At 36.4% G+C, this 13,163-nt stretch overlaps 1 protein-coding gene across 1 annotated transcript in view; it reads right to left on the bottom strand.

Moving 5' to 3' along the window:
• The window catches only part of UFL1 (UFM1 specific ligase 1), a 32,658-nt gene extending 24,629 nt beyond the window's left edge, over positions 1-8,029 (bottom strand). Inside the window, exons 1-6 of the mRNA XM_032408218.1 lie at positions 7,861-8,029; positions 6,489-6,634; positions 4,745-4,773; positions 3,989-4,086; positions 3,356-3,470; positions 1,643-1,773 (exon numbers count right to left, since the gene is read on the bottom strand). Of these exons, the coding sequence (XP_032264109.1) occupies positions 1,643-1,773; positions 3,356-3,470; positions 3,989-4,086; positions 4,745-4,773; positions 6,489-6,634; positions 7,861-7,937 (596 nt within the window). The 5' untranslated portion in view covers positions 7,938-8,029. The remainder of the gene's footprint in view (positions 1-1,642; positions 1,774-3,355; positions 3,471-3,988; positions 4,087-4,744; positions 4,774-6,488; positions 6,635-7,860) is intronic.
• Positions 8,030-13,163: the final 5,134 nt, after the last annotated feature.

Genomic DNA, 13,163 nt, shown 5'->3' on the forward strand with positions numbered 1-13,163 from the left:
CTAGTCTTTTGTACCAGTGCCTTGCATGTATTAGGTGCTCAATAAATGCTTCTGATTTGCTGAATGACAAAAAGAAACTGCTGTGGCTACCATGTAAAACAATGTTCCAGAAGGCAGTAAGAGTAAAAGAAGGGAGACTGGTTAGAAAGCTACTAAAAGAGTCTAGTTAAAAAATGGACTGAAGTGGGGTGAATGGTCATGCCACACAAAGATTACATAAATATTTAGAATACAGAATTCAAAAGCCTTTGTGTTCTGAAAAAGGGGGTAGTGAAAGAAAGGATGGTGTAAAGGATGACTCCCAGGACTCTGGCAAAACCAACTGGATTAATAACATTTACTAGTAAAATGGGAACACAAGTGGAAGAATAAATTCAGGTGGGGTAGGGTGGGGTAGCTCAGGGACAGTGAGTTATTTTAAATATGTTGAATTAGAGGGACTTGTAAAACATTTCAGTAGAGATGCTGTGTGGGCAATAGGATTCTGAAATTTAAAAGAAAGGTAAAGTCACCTAGGAAGACAGTGCCAGACTAAGAAGAAAAGATGGCCTGAAAGAAAACTATAAAGGCTAGGGAAAGGAGGAAAAGCCGGAAAAGGTGACTTATAAGGTACAGCCAAAGGAGGTAAAAAGAAAGCAGTAAAATGTGATGTTTAAAAAAAAAAAAGGAACGAGAACATTTCAAGAAGGAAGATGTAACTGGAGTTAAATGCTGCTGCTGCCAAGTCAAGTAAAACAAGGTCAGAAAGTATCCATTAGAGTTCAATGATACTGACATCATTACCTTGTAAGCTGGTAGAAGCCAGATGGGTGAGTTGAGAAGTGACAGAAGGTAGGAAAACTAAGACAGTAAATGCAGACATCAACTCTTGAGATGGTTTATTTTAAGGAAAGGGACGAACAAGGTGGCAGATAGAGTGGAATATGGGGTTGAGAGAGGTTTGATTGTTTTAAAATGGGAGAAATCTGGACCCAAAAACCACTGAGATAAAGTTAATGACACAGGAGAGAGGAGATAATTAAGAATGTAGGTTTTCTTAATTCCATATTGGAGTGTCACTCAGGCTCCAAACACTTCAGAAATTCTTTAGAAAAAGTTCAAGTGATTTTGAAATGAATATTGTTATTCATTAGAATTGTAGAATGTCATGTACCAATGTCAATGGTAAAAAGGGTTCTAAAATCATCTAGTCCCATCTGAGGCTCAAAGGAGTTAGGTGACTGGCTTATCTGCTGCCGCTCACATGGTTATTGTGTGATAGAGCTAGGGCCTGAGGACTTCTGACTTTAAATTGCATGCTCCTTCCATGATCCCAGGATGACTTTCTATACTGATTTGAGTGTTCTGTAGACCCGCATCTGGAGTCATGAGGGTGATTAACATGGGGAGTGGAAGGAGATGTGGGTTGGAGAGAGTCTGGCTACATTCTAGGGCTCTGGAATCCCCATTCCCGTTTCACAGAAGCTACCAACCCTTCTATATGTCTAAAAAATTAGGGCCCTGCATGAGATTTTAATTAAAAAAAAAAGGAAGAAAGAAAAGAAAAAAAGCTGATAGAAAAATAAAAAGCAAACCATGATCAAAGATATGTAAAAATATACATATTTTAAAACAGTCTTTAAAAAAAATGAAACAGGCTTACCGGGTAATAGCACTGAACAGTCCACGGATGCGTGCTTTATGTCGAGCTACAAAAGCTTTAGTAAATATGACTCCTCTGTTATCAAGATCAATCTGTCCATTAATAATTCTACCTAGTCGCTGAGTTAGTGCCTGGGGTAAAGATGCAAATTTTTATTAATTTGAAAGAATAAAATTATATGTATATAATTGTATAGTCTTAATAAAGTCATGCTGCTCGCTGATGTTGTATTAGACATATGATTGAGAAATTTCAACAAGCACAAATTCATAGGATATATAAGCTAAAATGAAGATTTAGGATCTAGGAAACTTCATAATCTCAGAGCAGAATCAAGAATTGAGTGAGTATATAGCTGATATGTTAAAAGGCTTTGCTACTTGCTAAGAAGGGCTACTTCTAATGTAAAATAAAAGTGACTGATTAACCAATTTTCTAGATAGAGGCAGCCTGAAACATACAGGCAGCCAAGACATATACACGTCTTGAAGAAGACCCTATCTGGAGCTTCGAGCACTGAGTAAAATAAATGTTATTCCAAGATTCTGAAACCTAGGGAAACGTAAGACCTAAAAAGCTCTCTGCTCTGATGCAAATATTAACAAGTTTATTGGTGCCCAGAGATCTCTACTGGCAGACAGCATGATTTCCTGGAAATCCCAAGAGAGTATTTCTCCACAGCTATATTATGACTGGGTTAGGTACATCTGAAATGAGTCTGGACATACTTCACATCCTAAGATGAGTTAAAACTACTCAAGGCAGCCTGGCTGATACTTTTCTGATATAGAAAAATGTATTTCAAAAAACTTCTTAATGAGCTTTTAGAATACTGCCTGTGATATTCAGAAAAACTAGAACTGAAAAATGTTAAGAAAACATACATATTTACAAAATGTATCAACGGCACAGTTTTATAAGAAATCATTTGGGTCTGTTCTGATACTTTTAAAAAATGTTTTAAAAGTACGTTTTTTGACCTTCTGTGATTAAAATACATTTGCTCACTTAAAATAGAACTAAGGCTCCTGAAATGCTACATAAAATAGGTCTATATTCAAATGGTATTTTAGATGTAATAATAGGAAATCACTCTCAAAATGGGTGAGTAAATCTGTTTGTATTATAAATTAATCTCACGCAATTATGGTTTGGTAAATTTTTGTAAGCTGAATTTTCTTAAGGTGATATACACCTAAAAAGAGATTTGGCTTTTCTCTTATTTATTCCAATAAATACAAAACAAAATCATCATTTACTGAGTACCTCCATCGTGCCAGACATCTCACTAGCTACACCACATATATAACCTTATTAAAGTCTATGAAAAAGATAATTATTCCCATTTCAAAGATACATAAATTGAAGCACAAAAGAGTTGAAATAATTTTCCTAACACTGAATAACTAAACAGTGGCATAAATGAATTCAAATCAAAGTCTGTTTAACTCCAAAGCCTGTGCACTTTCCACTGCACAAAAGAAATGTCTATAATTCTAAAATGTCAAACTATTTTAAGAACAAAGAAATAATCATTTCTAAATGATCTAATCAGAGCCATCAATGTACAGGAAGTATCCCCAAAATATACTGCTACAACATCAATAGTCAAATACTTGCAAAAAAATTAATGGTAAGAAAATCTAGTTTTTTTTCTTCCAATTAAAATTCTTTATTTATCTGAAAAGACGTTATACTATTAAGAGAAAATACCTGTGTCAGAAAGTTTCCAGGAAGATCATAGGTTTTACACAGCTCTGATATGGTGACCTGACCACTTTCTTGCAATTTATCATTTACCTCTTCTGCTAACCGATCCAAATAGTTCCTAAGAGTTTAAAAAAAAAAAAAAAATTACGAGTAATGATTTTCCTCTTTTATGTTTAATTTCTGTGCAATAATATATGCCAACAAAATAATGAATAGGGTATGTTTAGGTAAACACGATTCATGACTCATATTCTGAAAATTATTTTTTTTCTTATCAATGCAACTAAATATAAGGTCAACCAAATGATAAATGCTCAGATTTTTTTTTAACAATGTAAATTCCTGCAGTCGTTTTTCATTAACAGTTTTGGAAGCAATTTGCTTTCAGAGTTAAGATCATACAGGAAAGACTGTAAAAATTATGTTTTGTGCTGCTTTAAAATAATAGGCAAAAAAATTTAAAGTTTTTATTATTTCCAAGTACTCCATCCAATTAAGCACTTACTTTTTAAGTACAATGATCTCAACGATGAAAATCAGCATATGAGAGTTCTAAACAAAAATGCCAAACTGGTCACAAGTGTTCTAAATTTAAACATTAAAAAAAAAAAAAGTGTTCTTAAATACTGTACTTACTCATCTATCAGTTGTCCCAACACTAGCTGCACATGTTTTTCTGATTTTACAATGTCACCAATTCTACTTTCAATATGAGTCAGATCCACATTAATTACCTGGAAAATAAATAAAATTCTATTAGTGATAAGTTCATATTGTTTCTTGAGTTTGAAGTTACATATTAGAACTACCTTTTTAAAAACTTACTTTCTCTCAGATGAATTTCAAATTAATTTGAAATATTGTGAAAAGTCTCAAATAAAAAATTAGAAGCTTATTGCTTATTAACTTTCATTTCTGAACAACTACATTTTCACTTGCTAGGAAAGTTTGCATTAAGAAGCTACATTTTCATACAATAGGCACAATTTACACAAGATTTTCCAACTTCTTGTAATATAGTGTACCTTGCTAATAACATGCACACTTATATGTTCTAAAAATATCTTCTACTTTAAAAAATTTCCCTATTCCTTCCATATACTAAAAGCATATACAGTTATTTTTCTCTCCAAATTACATAAACCCTGTAATTACATAAAATGACAACTATGAGTTTATTTGGTAAAGAATAAGTAAATAACTGAGAAAGAAGAACTTATTAAATCAATTCAATATATCAGAACTTATTAAATTGATTAAATGTATTAGTGAGGACTATAAAACTATTTCTTCACAAACATTATACAAAATAAGATACCAGTATTAGTGAATACTTAAGTCATAGTACCAAAAAATTGAGAAAGGAAAAAATTTTATAAATTTAAAATTTACCTGTTGCAGATCAACAATGTTTACTCGACCTTTAAAGAAAAGACATTTATTGATTTCATATTTACATGTAAGTACACACAAGCCAAAAACTGTAAATATCGACAGATTTACATTTTGGGCAGTCGAAGTCCTCCTTCTACAAAGGACATAAAGCCACAATAATTAATGTTTTCAAATACAAACCATTAGCAGAACAATTCTTTATACTAAAGGCGCAGGCAATAATTTACTTTTGAAGTTTCATTAGGTCACATCAGGCCAATAATGAACATCAACTGATTCACAAGTTGGCCGGACCTATTGATTTAAGATCTACCTCCCTTCACAATTTACCTACTGTGACCAAAGAGATACAACTAAATTCAGATGAACTTTTTAAATTTTTGAAATGAGAAGATTTCCACCTATTGGCAAAAGAAAATCTGTCAAGTATTCCAAATTGTACCTAATATTTTCTTAGCATTATGCAGGAAGATGAACCAACACCAAGGGTGTATCTGATAACATCTAATGAAGAGGTATTTTCATAGTTGCTTCTATGTTAATCAAATAGTGTTCAAATTTGCTCAGTAGTTTGTTCACATTTTAAAAAGACAAAGAAAAACAAAAACTTCATGTACTTGTAATAGCATTTCCTACACTATAATAGGTGTAGCACCATATTGTTTCCTAATTTGCAAATTCTTAAAGGTAAGTTTTTAAAGAGTGTGGTAGTATAGCCCTATGTTTCAACAATCTATAATCCTTTAAAATCTCTGTTCTCCTTTCATAATTACCACCTGATGATAGATAGCTAAGTACCCTCCCCTGAGTCATGCACTAAATTCATGGACTGTGAACAGAAACAGTTGATTACATTGCAGCCATCAAAAGGAATGAAATCTCGCCATTTGCGACGACATGGATGGAACTGGAGGGTATTATGCTGAGTGAAATAAGTCAATCAGAGAAAGACATGTATCATATGATCTCATTGATATGAGGAATTATTAATCTCAGGAAACAAACTGAGGGTTGTTGGAGTGGTGGGGGGATGGGAGGGATGGGGTGGCCGGGTGATAGACATTGGGAAGGGTATGTGCTATGGTGAGCGCTGTGAATTGTTTAAGACTGTTGAATCACAGACCTGTACCTCTGAAACAAATATATTACATGTTAAAAAAAAGAAGAAGATAGTAGGAAGGGAAAAATGAAGCGGGGGGAATCGGACGGAAGACGAATCACGAGAGACTATGAACTCTGAGAAACAAACTGAGGGTTCTAGAGGGGAGGGGGGTGGGGGAATGGGTTAGCCTGGTGATGGGTATTAAAGAGGGCATGTTCTGCATGGAGCACTGGGTGTTATACGCAAACAATGACTCAGGGAACACTATATCAAGAACTAACGATGTAATGTATGGTGATTAACATAACATAATAAAATAAAAAATAAAGAGAGTTCTGTACATTTAATTCTGCTTATGAATTAAATCTTTTGAATTTAAAAAAAGAAACAGTTGATTAATTCACATATAGAACACATAACTCATAATAATAAAAGATGCTATTTTGTAAGGTGACAATATTCGACTTCTTTTAAATTATATGACCACCTTTACCCGAAGCTATTAAAAATATTAAGGCTGATTTTTATATTAACAGTTGAGAAGGGTGTCCTATACCCTCCAAATAATTTACTATTTATGTTTTAAGTTGTTTTTTCCCTTCCAAATAACCAGAGGAAAAAAAATAAGGAATTACTTACCACCTCGGACATGTAGCTCATCTCTCATTTCTTTACTAATTTGAGCTGGTGTAATATATTCCTTCCCATCAAGTGTGTGAACTACTTCTAGCTGTTTTTGAGCAATCAATTTATTCACAATCTCAATGCAGTTCCGCTCTGACAACCTGAGAGACACAAGAAGTTTTAAAAATGAACTTGATACATTTGTGCTTAACAAAATTAACAACGTATGAAAATGGGCTTCTTAAAAAAAGTTTGGGTGAAGAGTCCCTAGGTTCTATATTACAAAATCTGTATCTCTTATTAGTGTAACCATACTGATTCAATAAGTTAAAAAAAAAACCCTCTTGGGAGCAAGCAGGTTTACGTAAGCTTAAATCATGTACCTAATTGGTACAAATCATTCTATTACAGAATTTAAAGTCTGCTCTCTCCTCTGGGCCTGCTTCTACTCTTCAAATCTGAATAGAAAAGTGAGGACATGTAATTTAGGTAGGAAAAAATCCTGCCCTTTTACTTCAATTTCTAGTTTAAGTTCAATAAAAAACCAAACAAACCAGAATTTTCTTTTAAATTAAGCGTGTGATTGCTTCACTACTACTATTGGTCGGTAGGCAGGAGATATGGCCTAGGAAAACCATGACTGCAACTGTTATCCAAGCACTTAAGCATTTGCCCTAGTTTGCTCTCAGTGCTACAAAATACAGTATTAAGGAATTAAGGTCTTCAAGCCCCAGAAGGCACAAAAACATCAAAGGTAATAGATAGTCAACGAACAGAAAAGGATTCTATTAACATTGTGTATGTGTTCTGTAACATTAAAAAGCAGAGCTAGGATGCCCAGGACACATCCCCCCAAGGTTTCTGGGTTTGCAAGAAATGCCAGTGTCCAGGAGTCCTTAAAAATGACAGATGGGACCATGGGTCTGGCCTAGCACAACTCTTCCGGTGCACAAAAAGGCAAAATGTTTAAAGAGTCAACATAGCATTTTCTAAGTACTGTATTTTGGCGTTAGTCTCTCCTTTCCAGCTATATTCTAGGTCAGGAAATGTATAATAGTTAATGATGCCATAGGGACTTGACGGGTAAATAAGGATCAGAGGGACCCTCTTAAGACAGCTAGAAGTCACCAGCCTCGGCCATCAAGAAGGCGGGGCGCGCCAGCTCTTGGCTGGGGCATGGCTCGGGGGGTCGGGCCGTAGTAGCTTTCGGGCTTCACGCCGAGAACTGTACTTGGAACTGCAATCCAGGCTATGGGAGGAAGAAGGCAGAAACGGCGACACAGAGGGGGAAAGTGCGGAGTCCAGAGCAGGAATCCCCGGCCTCAGATCACAGCGTGGCTGCCCTGGGGCTATTTTGGACTCCGCAACGGAGAGGGAGGGTCGGCACCTCTGTGTGGCCTCGGCGAACTGCGCCCGCTGGAAGTCAGCCGCCAACCGCCTGATCTCCTCCCAGGCATCCGCCATCACGGCCCTACTCGCCGAGCCGCCGAAGAACTGCAGACACGTCAGCCTAAATGCAGCGGGAGCCGAGGCGGAACGGGCCGCGCGGAGGGACAAGAGACTCCTCCCCTGATGCAGATACCGAACGCGCGCGCCCCGCTCCGGCAGGGGCGTGCCAGAAGAGCCGTAGCCCCGCCCACTTCGGGTGGGCGGGGCGTCCTCCCTGTTGTGAAGCCACAGGGTTTTGCTGGAAGCCAGGTGGCGAGGTTCCCGCAAAAGGGTGGGATGCCGGAGGGGTCAAGTTAGAAAAGTGCTACTTTCGGTCTTTGTTTGTATTGTAACTAATGTTTCAGGGCACTGATAATCAGATTAACGAATTTTCTTTTTCTTCTGCCCTTCATTTGTTTTTTGGGGAGAGAGCGGGGAGGAGATGTGCCTGTGCCTGCAATTAGTAATATCTCTTCTTCCCTAGTTATTAACAAGGAGCAGTCCATTGGGTATCATGCTAATTTTTACGTGGGCACAGGGCACAGAGTACCTTTTGGGAGACAAGTGGGACACAGTACTGAAGGTAGGTACTCTATTTTTTTTGCACAAAGATGACTAATTCGGGTACCAAAAAGGCTGGGCATTGCTTTCATGTCGTTCTAGATTTAGACTGCTATTCTTTCCTATTTCTCCTCTGGGGAAGATTGGCTCCATCAAGCAGTGAAGAAATAGAAACATACGATAATGCATATATATGGCTACGGATGAAATGGAGGAGGCAAAAGACACGTTTATTTTGCTTTCCCCTGCATTGATATCAGTAAAAGTTAGGTATTTACTCTGGAGTAAATTTCTTGTCCCCTTTTACTTTTATACCTAACTTTTCACTTTAAAAGAAAAATTTTCATTCCTTTTAACTGCATGCGCTATAGAGTTGGTGAAGGGGAATTGTTCCAGTTCTTTTCCAATCTCAGTCTCTTATTCGGGGTGACTCAAATCCAATGCCACAAAGGTACTTGTCCAGTAAAGTTCCCAACTTTATTTAAAATGCAGAGAACACAGTCACAAAACCTGTTACTAAGTACTGCCACCAAACAGCCACACTGTTTGGCAAAGTGATTGCCAGCCAAGAGGTAGAAGAGCAGAAGTCAAGAAGGTAGCTTGGAAGAGGGTAGGTGGTGTGGTTCCAAAGGGTACCAAGCTTCAGAACAACCAGAAACATTCATTCATATAACAAAGACTTATTGATTCTCTATCCGATACCATGGAGTACATTGGTTGGTAAGGCAGGCATGATCTTGCCATAAACAACTTATAAATCTAATAAAGCAGATTTTTTTTTTAAAGATTTTATTTATTTATTTGAGAGAGAGAGAGAGCACATGAGAGGGGGGAGGGTCAGAGGGAGAAGCAGACTCCCTGCTGAGCAGGGAGCCCGATGTGGGACTCGATCCTGGGACTCCAGGATCATGACCTGAGCCGAAGGCAGTCGCTTAACTGACTGAGTCACCTATGTGTCCCCATTTACATTTATTCTTAAAAGGCAATAATTCCTAAAAAAGGAATAATTCATGACTGTATTTTCTAGAGACTAGACTAAAATGGTAGCCATGAGCAAGATGAAGCTATTTAAATTTTAATTAAAATTAAATAAAATGATACCAACAGTGAACAAGTGGAATATGAAATTGAAAATACAATGTAGTTTACATTAGCACCCCCCAAAATGAAATACTTAGGCATAAATTTAGCAAAATATCTACAAGATCTATATGAGGAAAACTACAAACTTAGATGAATGAAATCAAAGAAGAACTAAATAAATGGGAAGGTATTCCATGTTCATGGATAGGAAAACCAAGGGGAAAAAATCTCATATTGTCAAGATGTGAGTGCTCAACTTGATCTATGATTCAATGCAATCCCAATCAAAATCCCAAAAAATTATTTGGTGGACATCAACAGACTTATTGTAAAGTTTATATAAAGAGGCAAAATAACCAGAATAGCCAATACAGTATTGAAGGAGAGCAAAGTTGGAGGACTGACACGACCTGACTTTAAGACTTACTATGAAGCTACCCTAATCAAGACAATGTGGTATTGATGAGAGAATAGACAAATACATCAATGGAACAGAATAGAGGGACCAGAAATAGACCCACATAAATATAGTTGACTAATACTTGACAAAGGAACAAAGGCGATACAATGGAGAAAAGATAATTTTTCAACCAATAATGCTAGAATAATTGGACATTCACACACACACAGATGAATCTAGATGCACAACTTACAGCTTTTATAAAAATTACATTTGGATTGGGCGCCTGGGTGGCTCAGTTGGTTAAGCGACTGCCTTCAGCTCAGGTCATGATCCTGGAGTCCCTGGATCGAGTCCCGCATCGGGCTCCCTGCTTGGCAGGGAGGCTGCTTCTCCCTCTGACCCTAACCCCTCTCATGTGCTCTCTCTCATTCTCTCTCTCTCAAATAAATAAATAAAATCTTTAAAAAAAAATTACATTTGGATCACAGATCTAAATGTAAAATGCAACTATAAAGCCCCTAGAAGATAAATAGAGAAAATTTAGATGACTTTGGGTGTATCAATGACTTTTTAGATACAATACCAAAGATATAACACATGAAAGCAAGAATTGATAAGCTGGACTTGATTAAAATTAAAAACTCTTCAAAAGTCAAAGTCAAGAGAACAGAAGACAAGACACAAACTGGGAGAAAATATTTGCAAAAGATATATCTGATAAAGGACTGTTATCAAAATATATGAAGTCTTAAAACTCAACAGTAAGCAAGCAAGGAACCAATTAAAAAATGGGCCAAAGACCTTAACAGACACCTCACCAAAAAAGGTATACAGGCAGCAAAACAACATATAAAAAGATGCTCTGCATCATGTCATTAAAGAAATGCAAACTGAAATGAGATACCATTACACAACTACCAGAATGACCAAAATCCAGAATACTGGCAATGCCAAATGCTGATGAGGATGTGAAGCAACAGGAACTCTCATTTGTTGCTGGTGGGAATGCAAAAAGGTATAGCCACTTTGAAAGGCAGTTTGGTGCTTCCTTACAAAACTAAAAATACTCTTACTCTATAATCTAGCAATTGTACTCTTTACTATTTACCCAAAGGAGTTGAAAACTTATATCCACACCAAAACCTACACACAGATATTTAAGGCATTTTGATTCATAATTGCCAAAACTTGGAAGCAGCTAAGATTTCCTTCAGTAGGTGAATGGATAAATGAACTGTGATACATCCAGACAACGGGATATTATTTGGCACTAAAATGAAATGAGCTATCAAGTCCTGAAAAGACATAGAGAAACCTTAAATGCACACTACTAAGTGAAAGAAGCCAATCTGAAAAGGCTACATACTGTATGATTCCAACTCTATGACATTATGGCAAAGGCAAAATTTTGGAGACAGTAAAAAGACCAGTGTTTGCCAGGGGTTGGGGAAGGTGGAGGGATGAACAGGCAGAGCACTGAGGATTTTTAGGGCAGGGAAAATACCCTGTATGATATTATAATGATGGACCTGTCTTACTATGCGCATGTCCACACCAATAGGATGTAGGACACCAAGAGTGAGCCAATGTAAACAATGAATTTTGAGTGATTGTGATGTGTTAATATAAGTTCATAAATTGTAAGAAATGTACAATCCCTCTCTGGTGCAGGACTTTGATAATGGAGAGGCTATGTGTGGGTGCAGAGATTATATGGGAAATCTCTATACCATCCTTTCAATTTTTCTATGAACCTAAAACTGGCCTTAAAAAATAGTGTTTAAAATATTAAATAAAATTTAAAAGTTAGTCATTCAGTCACAATAGCCACCTTTCAAAGGTGCAATAGCTGTATGTGGCTCATAGCTATCTTATGGGAAAGTATAGAAAACCATTCTCACCTTCACCAGAAGTTCTATGGGACAACTTTGATTTAGACCTTTGATAAAGGCACACGTTTGTTCATTCTGAGATCCTAAGACTCAAAACAACTATCTACACCAAGCAACCATATATCTTAAATGCAGTATCGGTTATTTTGAAGGGGGAATAAGAATTTGAATGGGGACCGTTTCAAAGTTGGCTAACATTGTGATACAGAGTAGGGGAGCTTTAATTAATCTAATGTATGAATAGGATAATGGTAAACAGTACAAGTGGCCACTGAATAAGAGACGAGAGATTCCTTTTAAGAACAAGCTTTATGTAGACTTGGAAAACAGAGCTTCAGTTCTCTAAAAAAAACCTTTCTAACAGCTTGTGTCTACAAATGTAAGTCAAATTTTGACATGTGGGAAGGACTCATGGTCTTTTCAGTTATGCTAGGTACATGATTGTGACACCATCCTCAGATTAATTTTAAATCCAAAGGCTAAAAAAATATTCTAACATTTGTAATGTGGATTGACAGTTTCTTTGATGATATAAGATGTGATACTGTAAAGTCCTTCCAAGATAAGTTTTCTTTTAATAAAATTTGAAGCATTTACACCTGTTTACTAGAAAATAAGAAAATTTGAAGTAATTTCTCCAACTCACCTAGGAAAATAAACCTAAACAACTGCAAAATGTGTATTGTCAAACAAGTCATTGCAGAGAAATTACGAAGACATTGTGTTAATTACATCACTGATATTATCTTATTGTAGTTAGGGATTTAACATAATACCACCACCAAAAATGGCAGTAAAATCTTATACATAAAAAGCATCAATGCCTTAGGAAACCACTTAGGTGGAAGAAAAGCAAAATGGTCGGAAAAAAGATGAAATTGAAGAACTAGGAATAAAGGAAGCAAGAAGGTATGGGGGATGGAATAGTTAATACCTCTACAGAGTCAAAAATAATGAAAATAAATGCAAGCCCATTAGCTAGTAGAGCAAAGAGGTTATGACTTTTAAGAGAAGAATTTTTTTTCTGCTATGATAGCAATGGAAGTCAGATTGCAGGATACCTCATGAGCAAATGTGAATAATTGGAGCAAGAACAAAGAGAGAGCTGATCAGATGTTGAATGAATAGAAGATAAGTCAGTGAAAAGAGAGATTATGATGATGTTGAAGAGGTAGGCAGCAATCACTCAAGAATCACAGAATCACAGCATTTTAGGGCAGGAAAGATTCATCAGATCATTCATGCTAATATCCACCCACAGTAATAATTTCTCTGCAAGGCCCTGGCAGATTATGTACTTTTTGCTTGACCACTTAAAGTGAT

Source organism: Phoca vitulina, unplaced genomic scaffold (assembly GCF_004348235.1).
Source record: "Phoca vitulina isolate PV1807 unplaced genomic scaffold, GSC_HSeal_1.0 scaffold9, whole genome shotgun sequence".
Taxonomy (NCBI): Eukaryota; Metazoa; Chordata; class Mammalia; order Carnivora; family Phocidae; genus Phoca; species Phoca vitulina.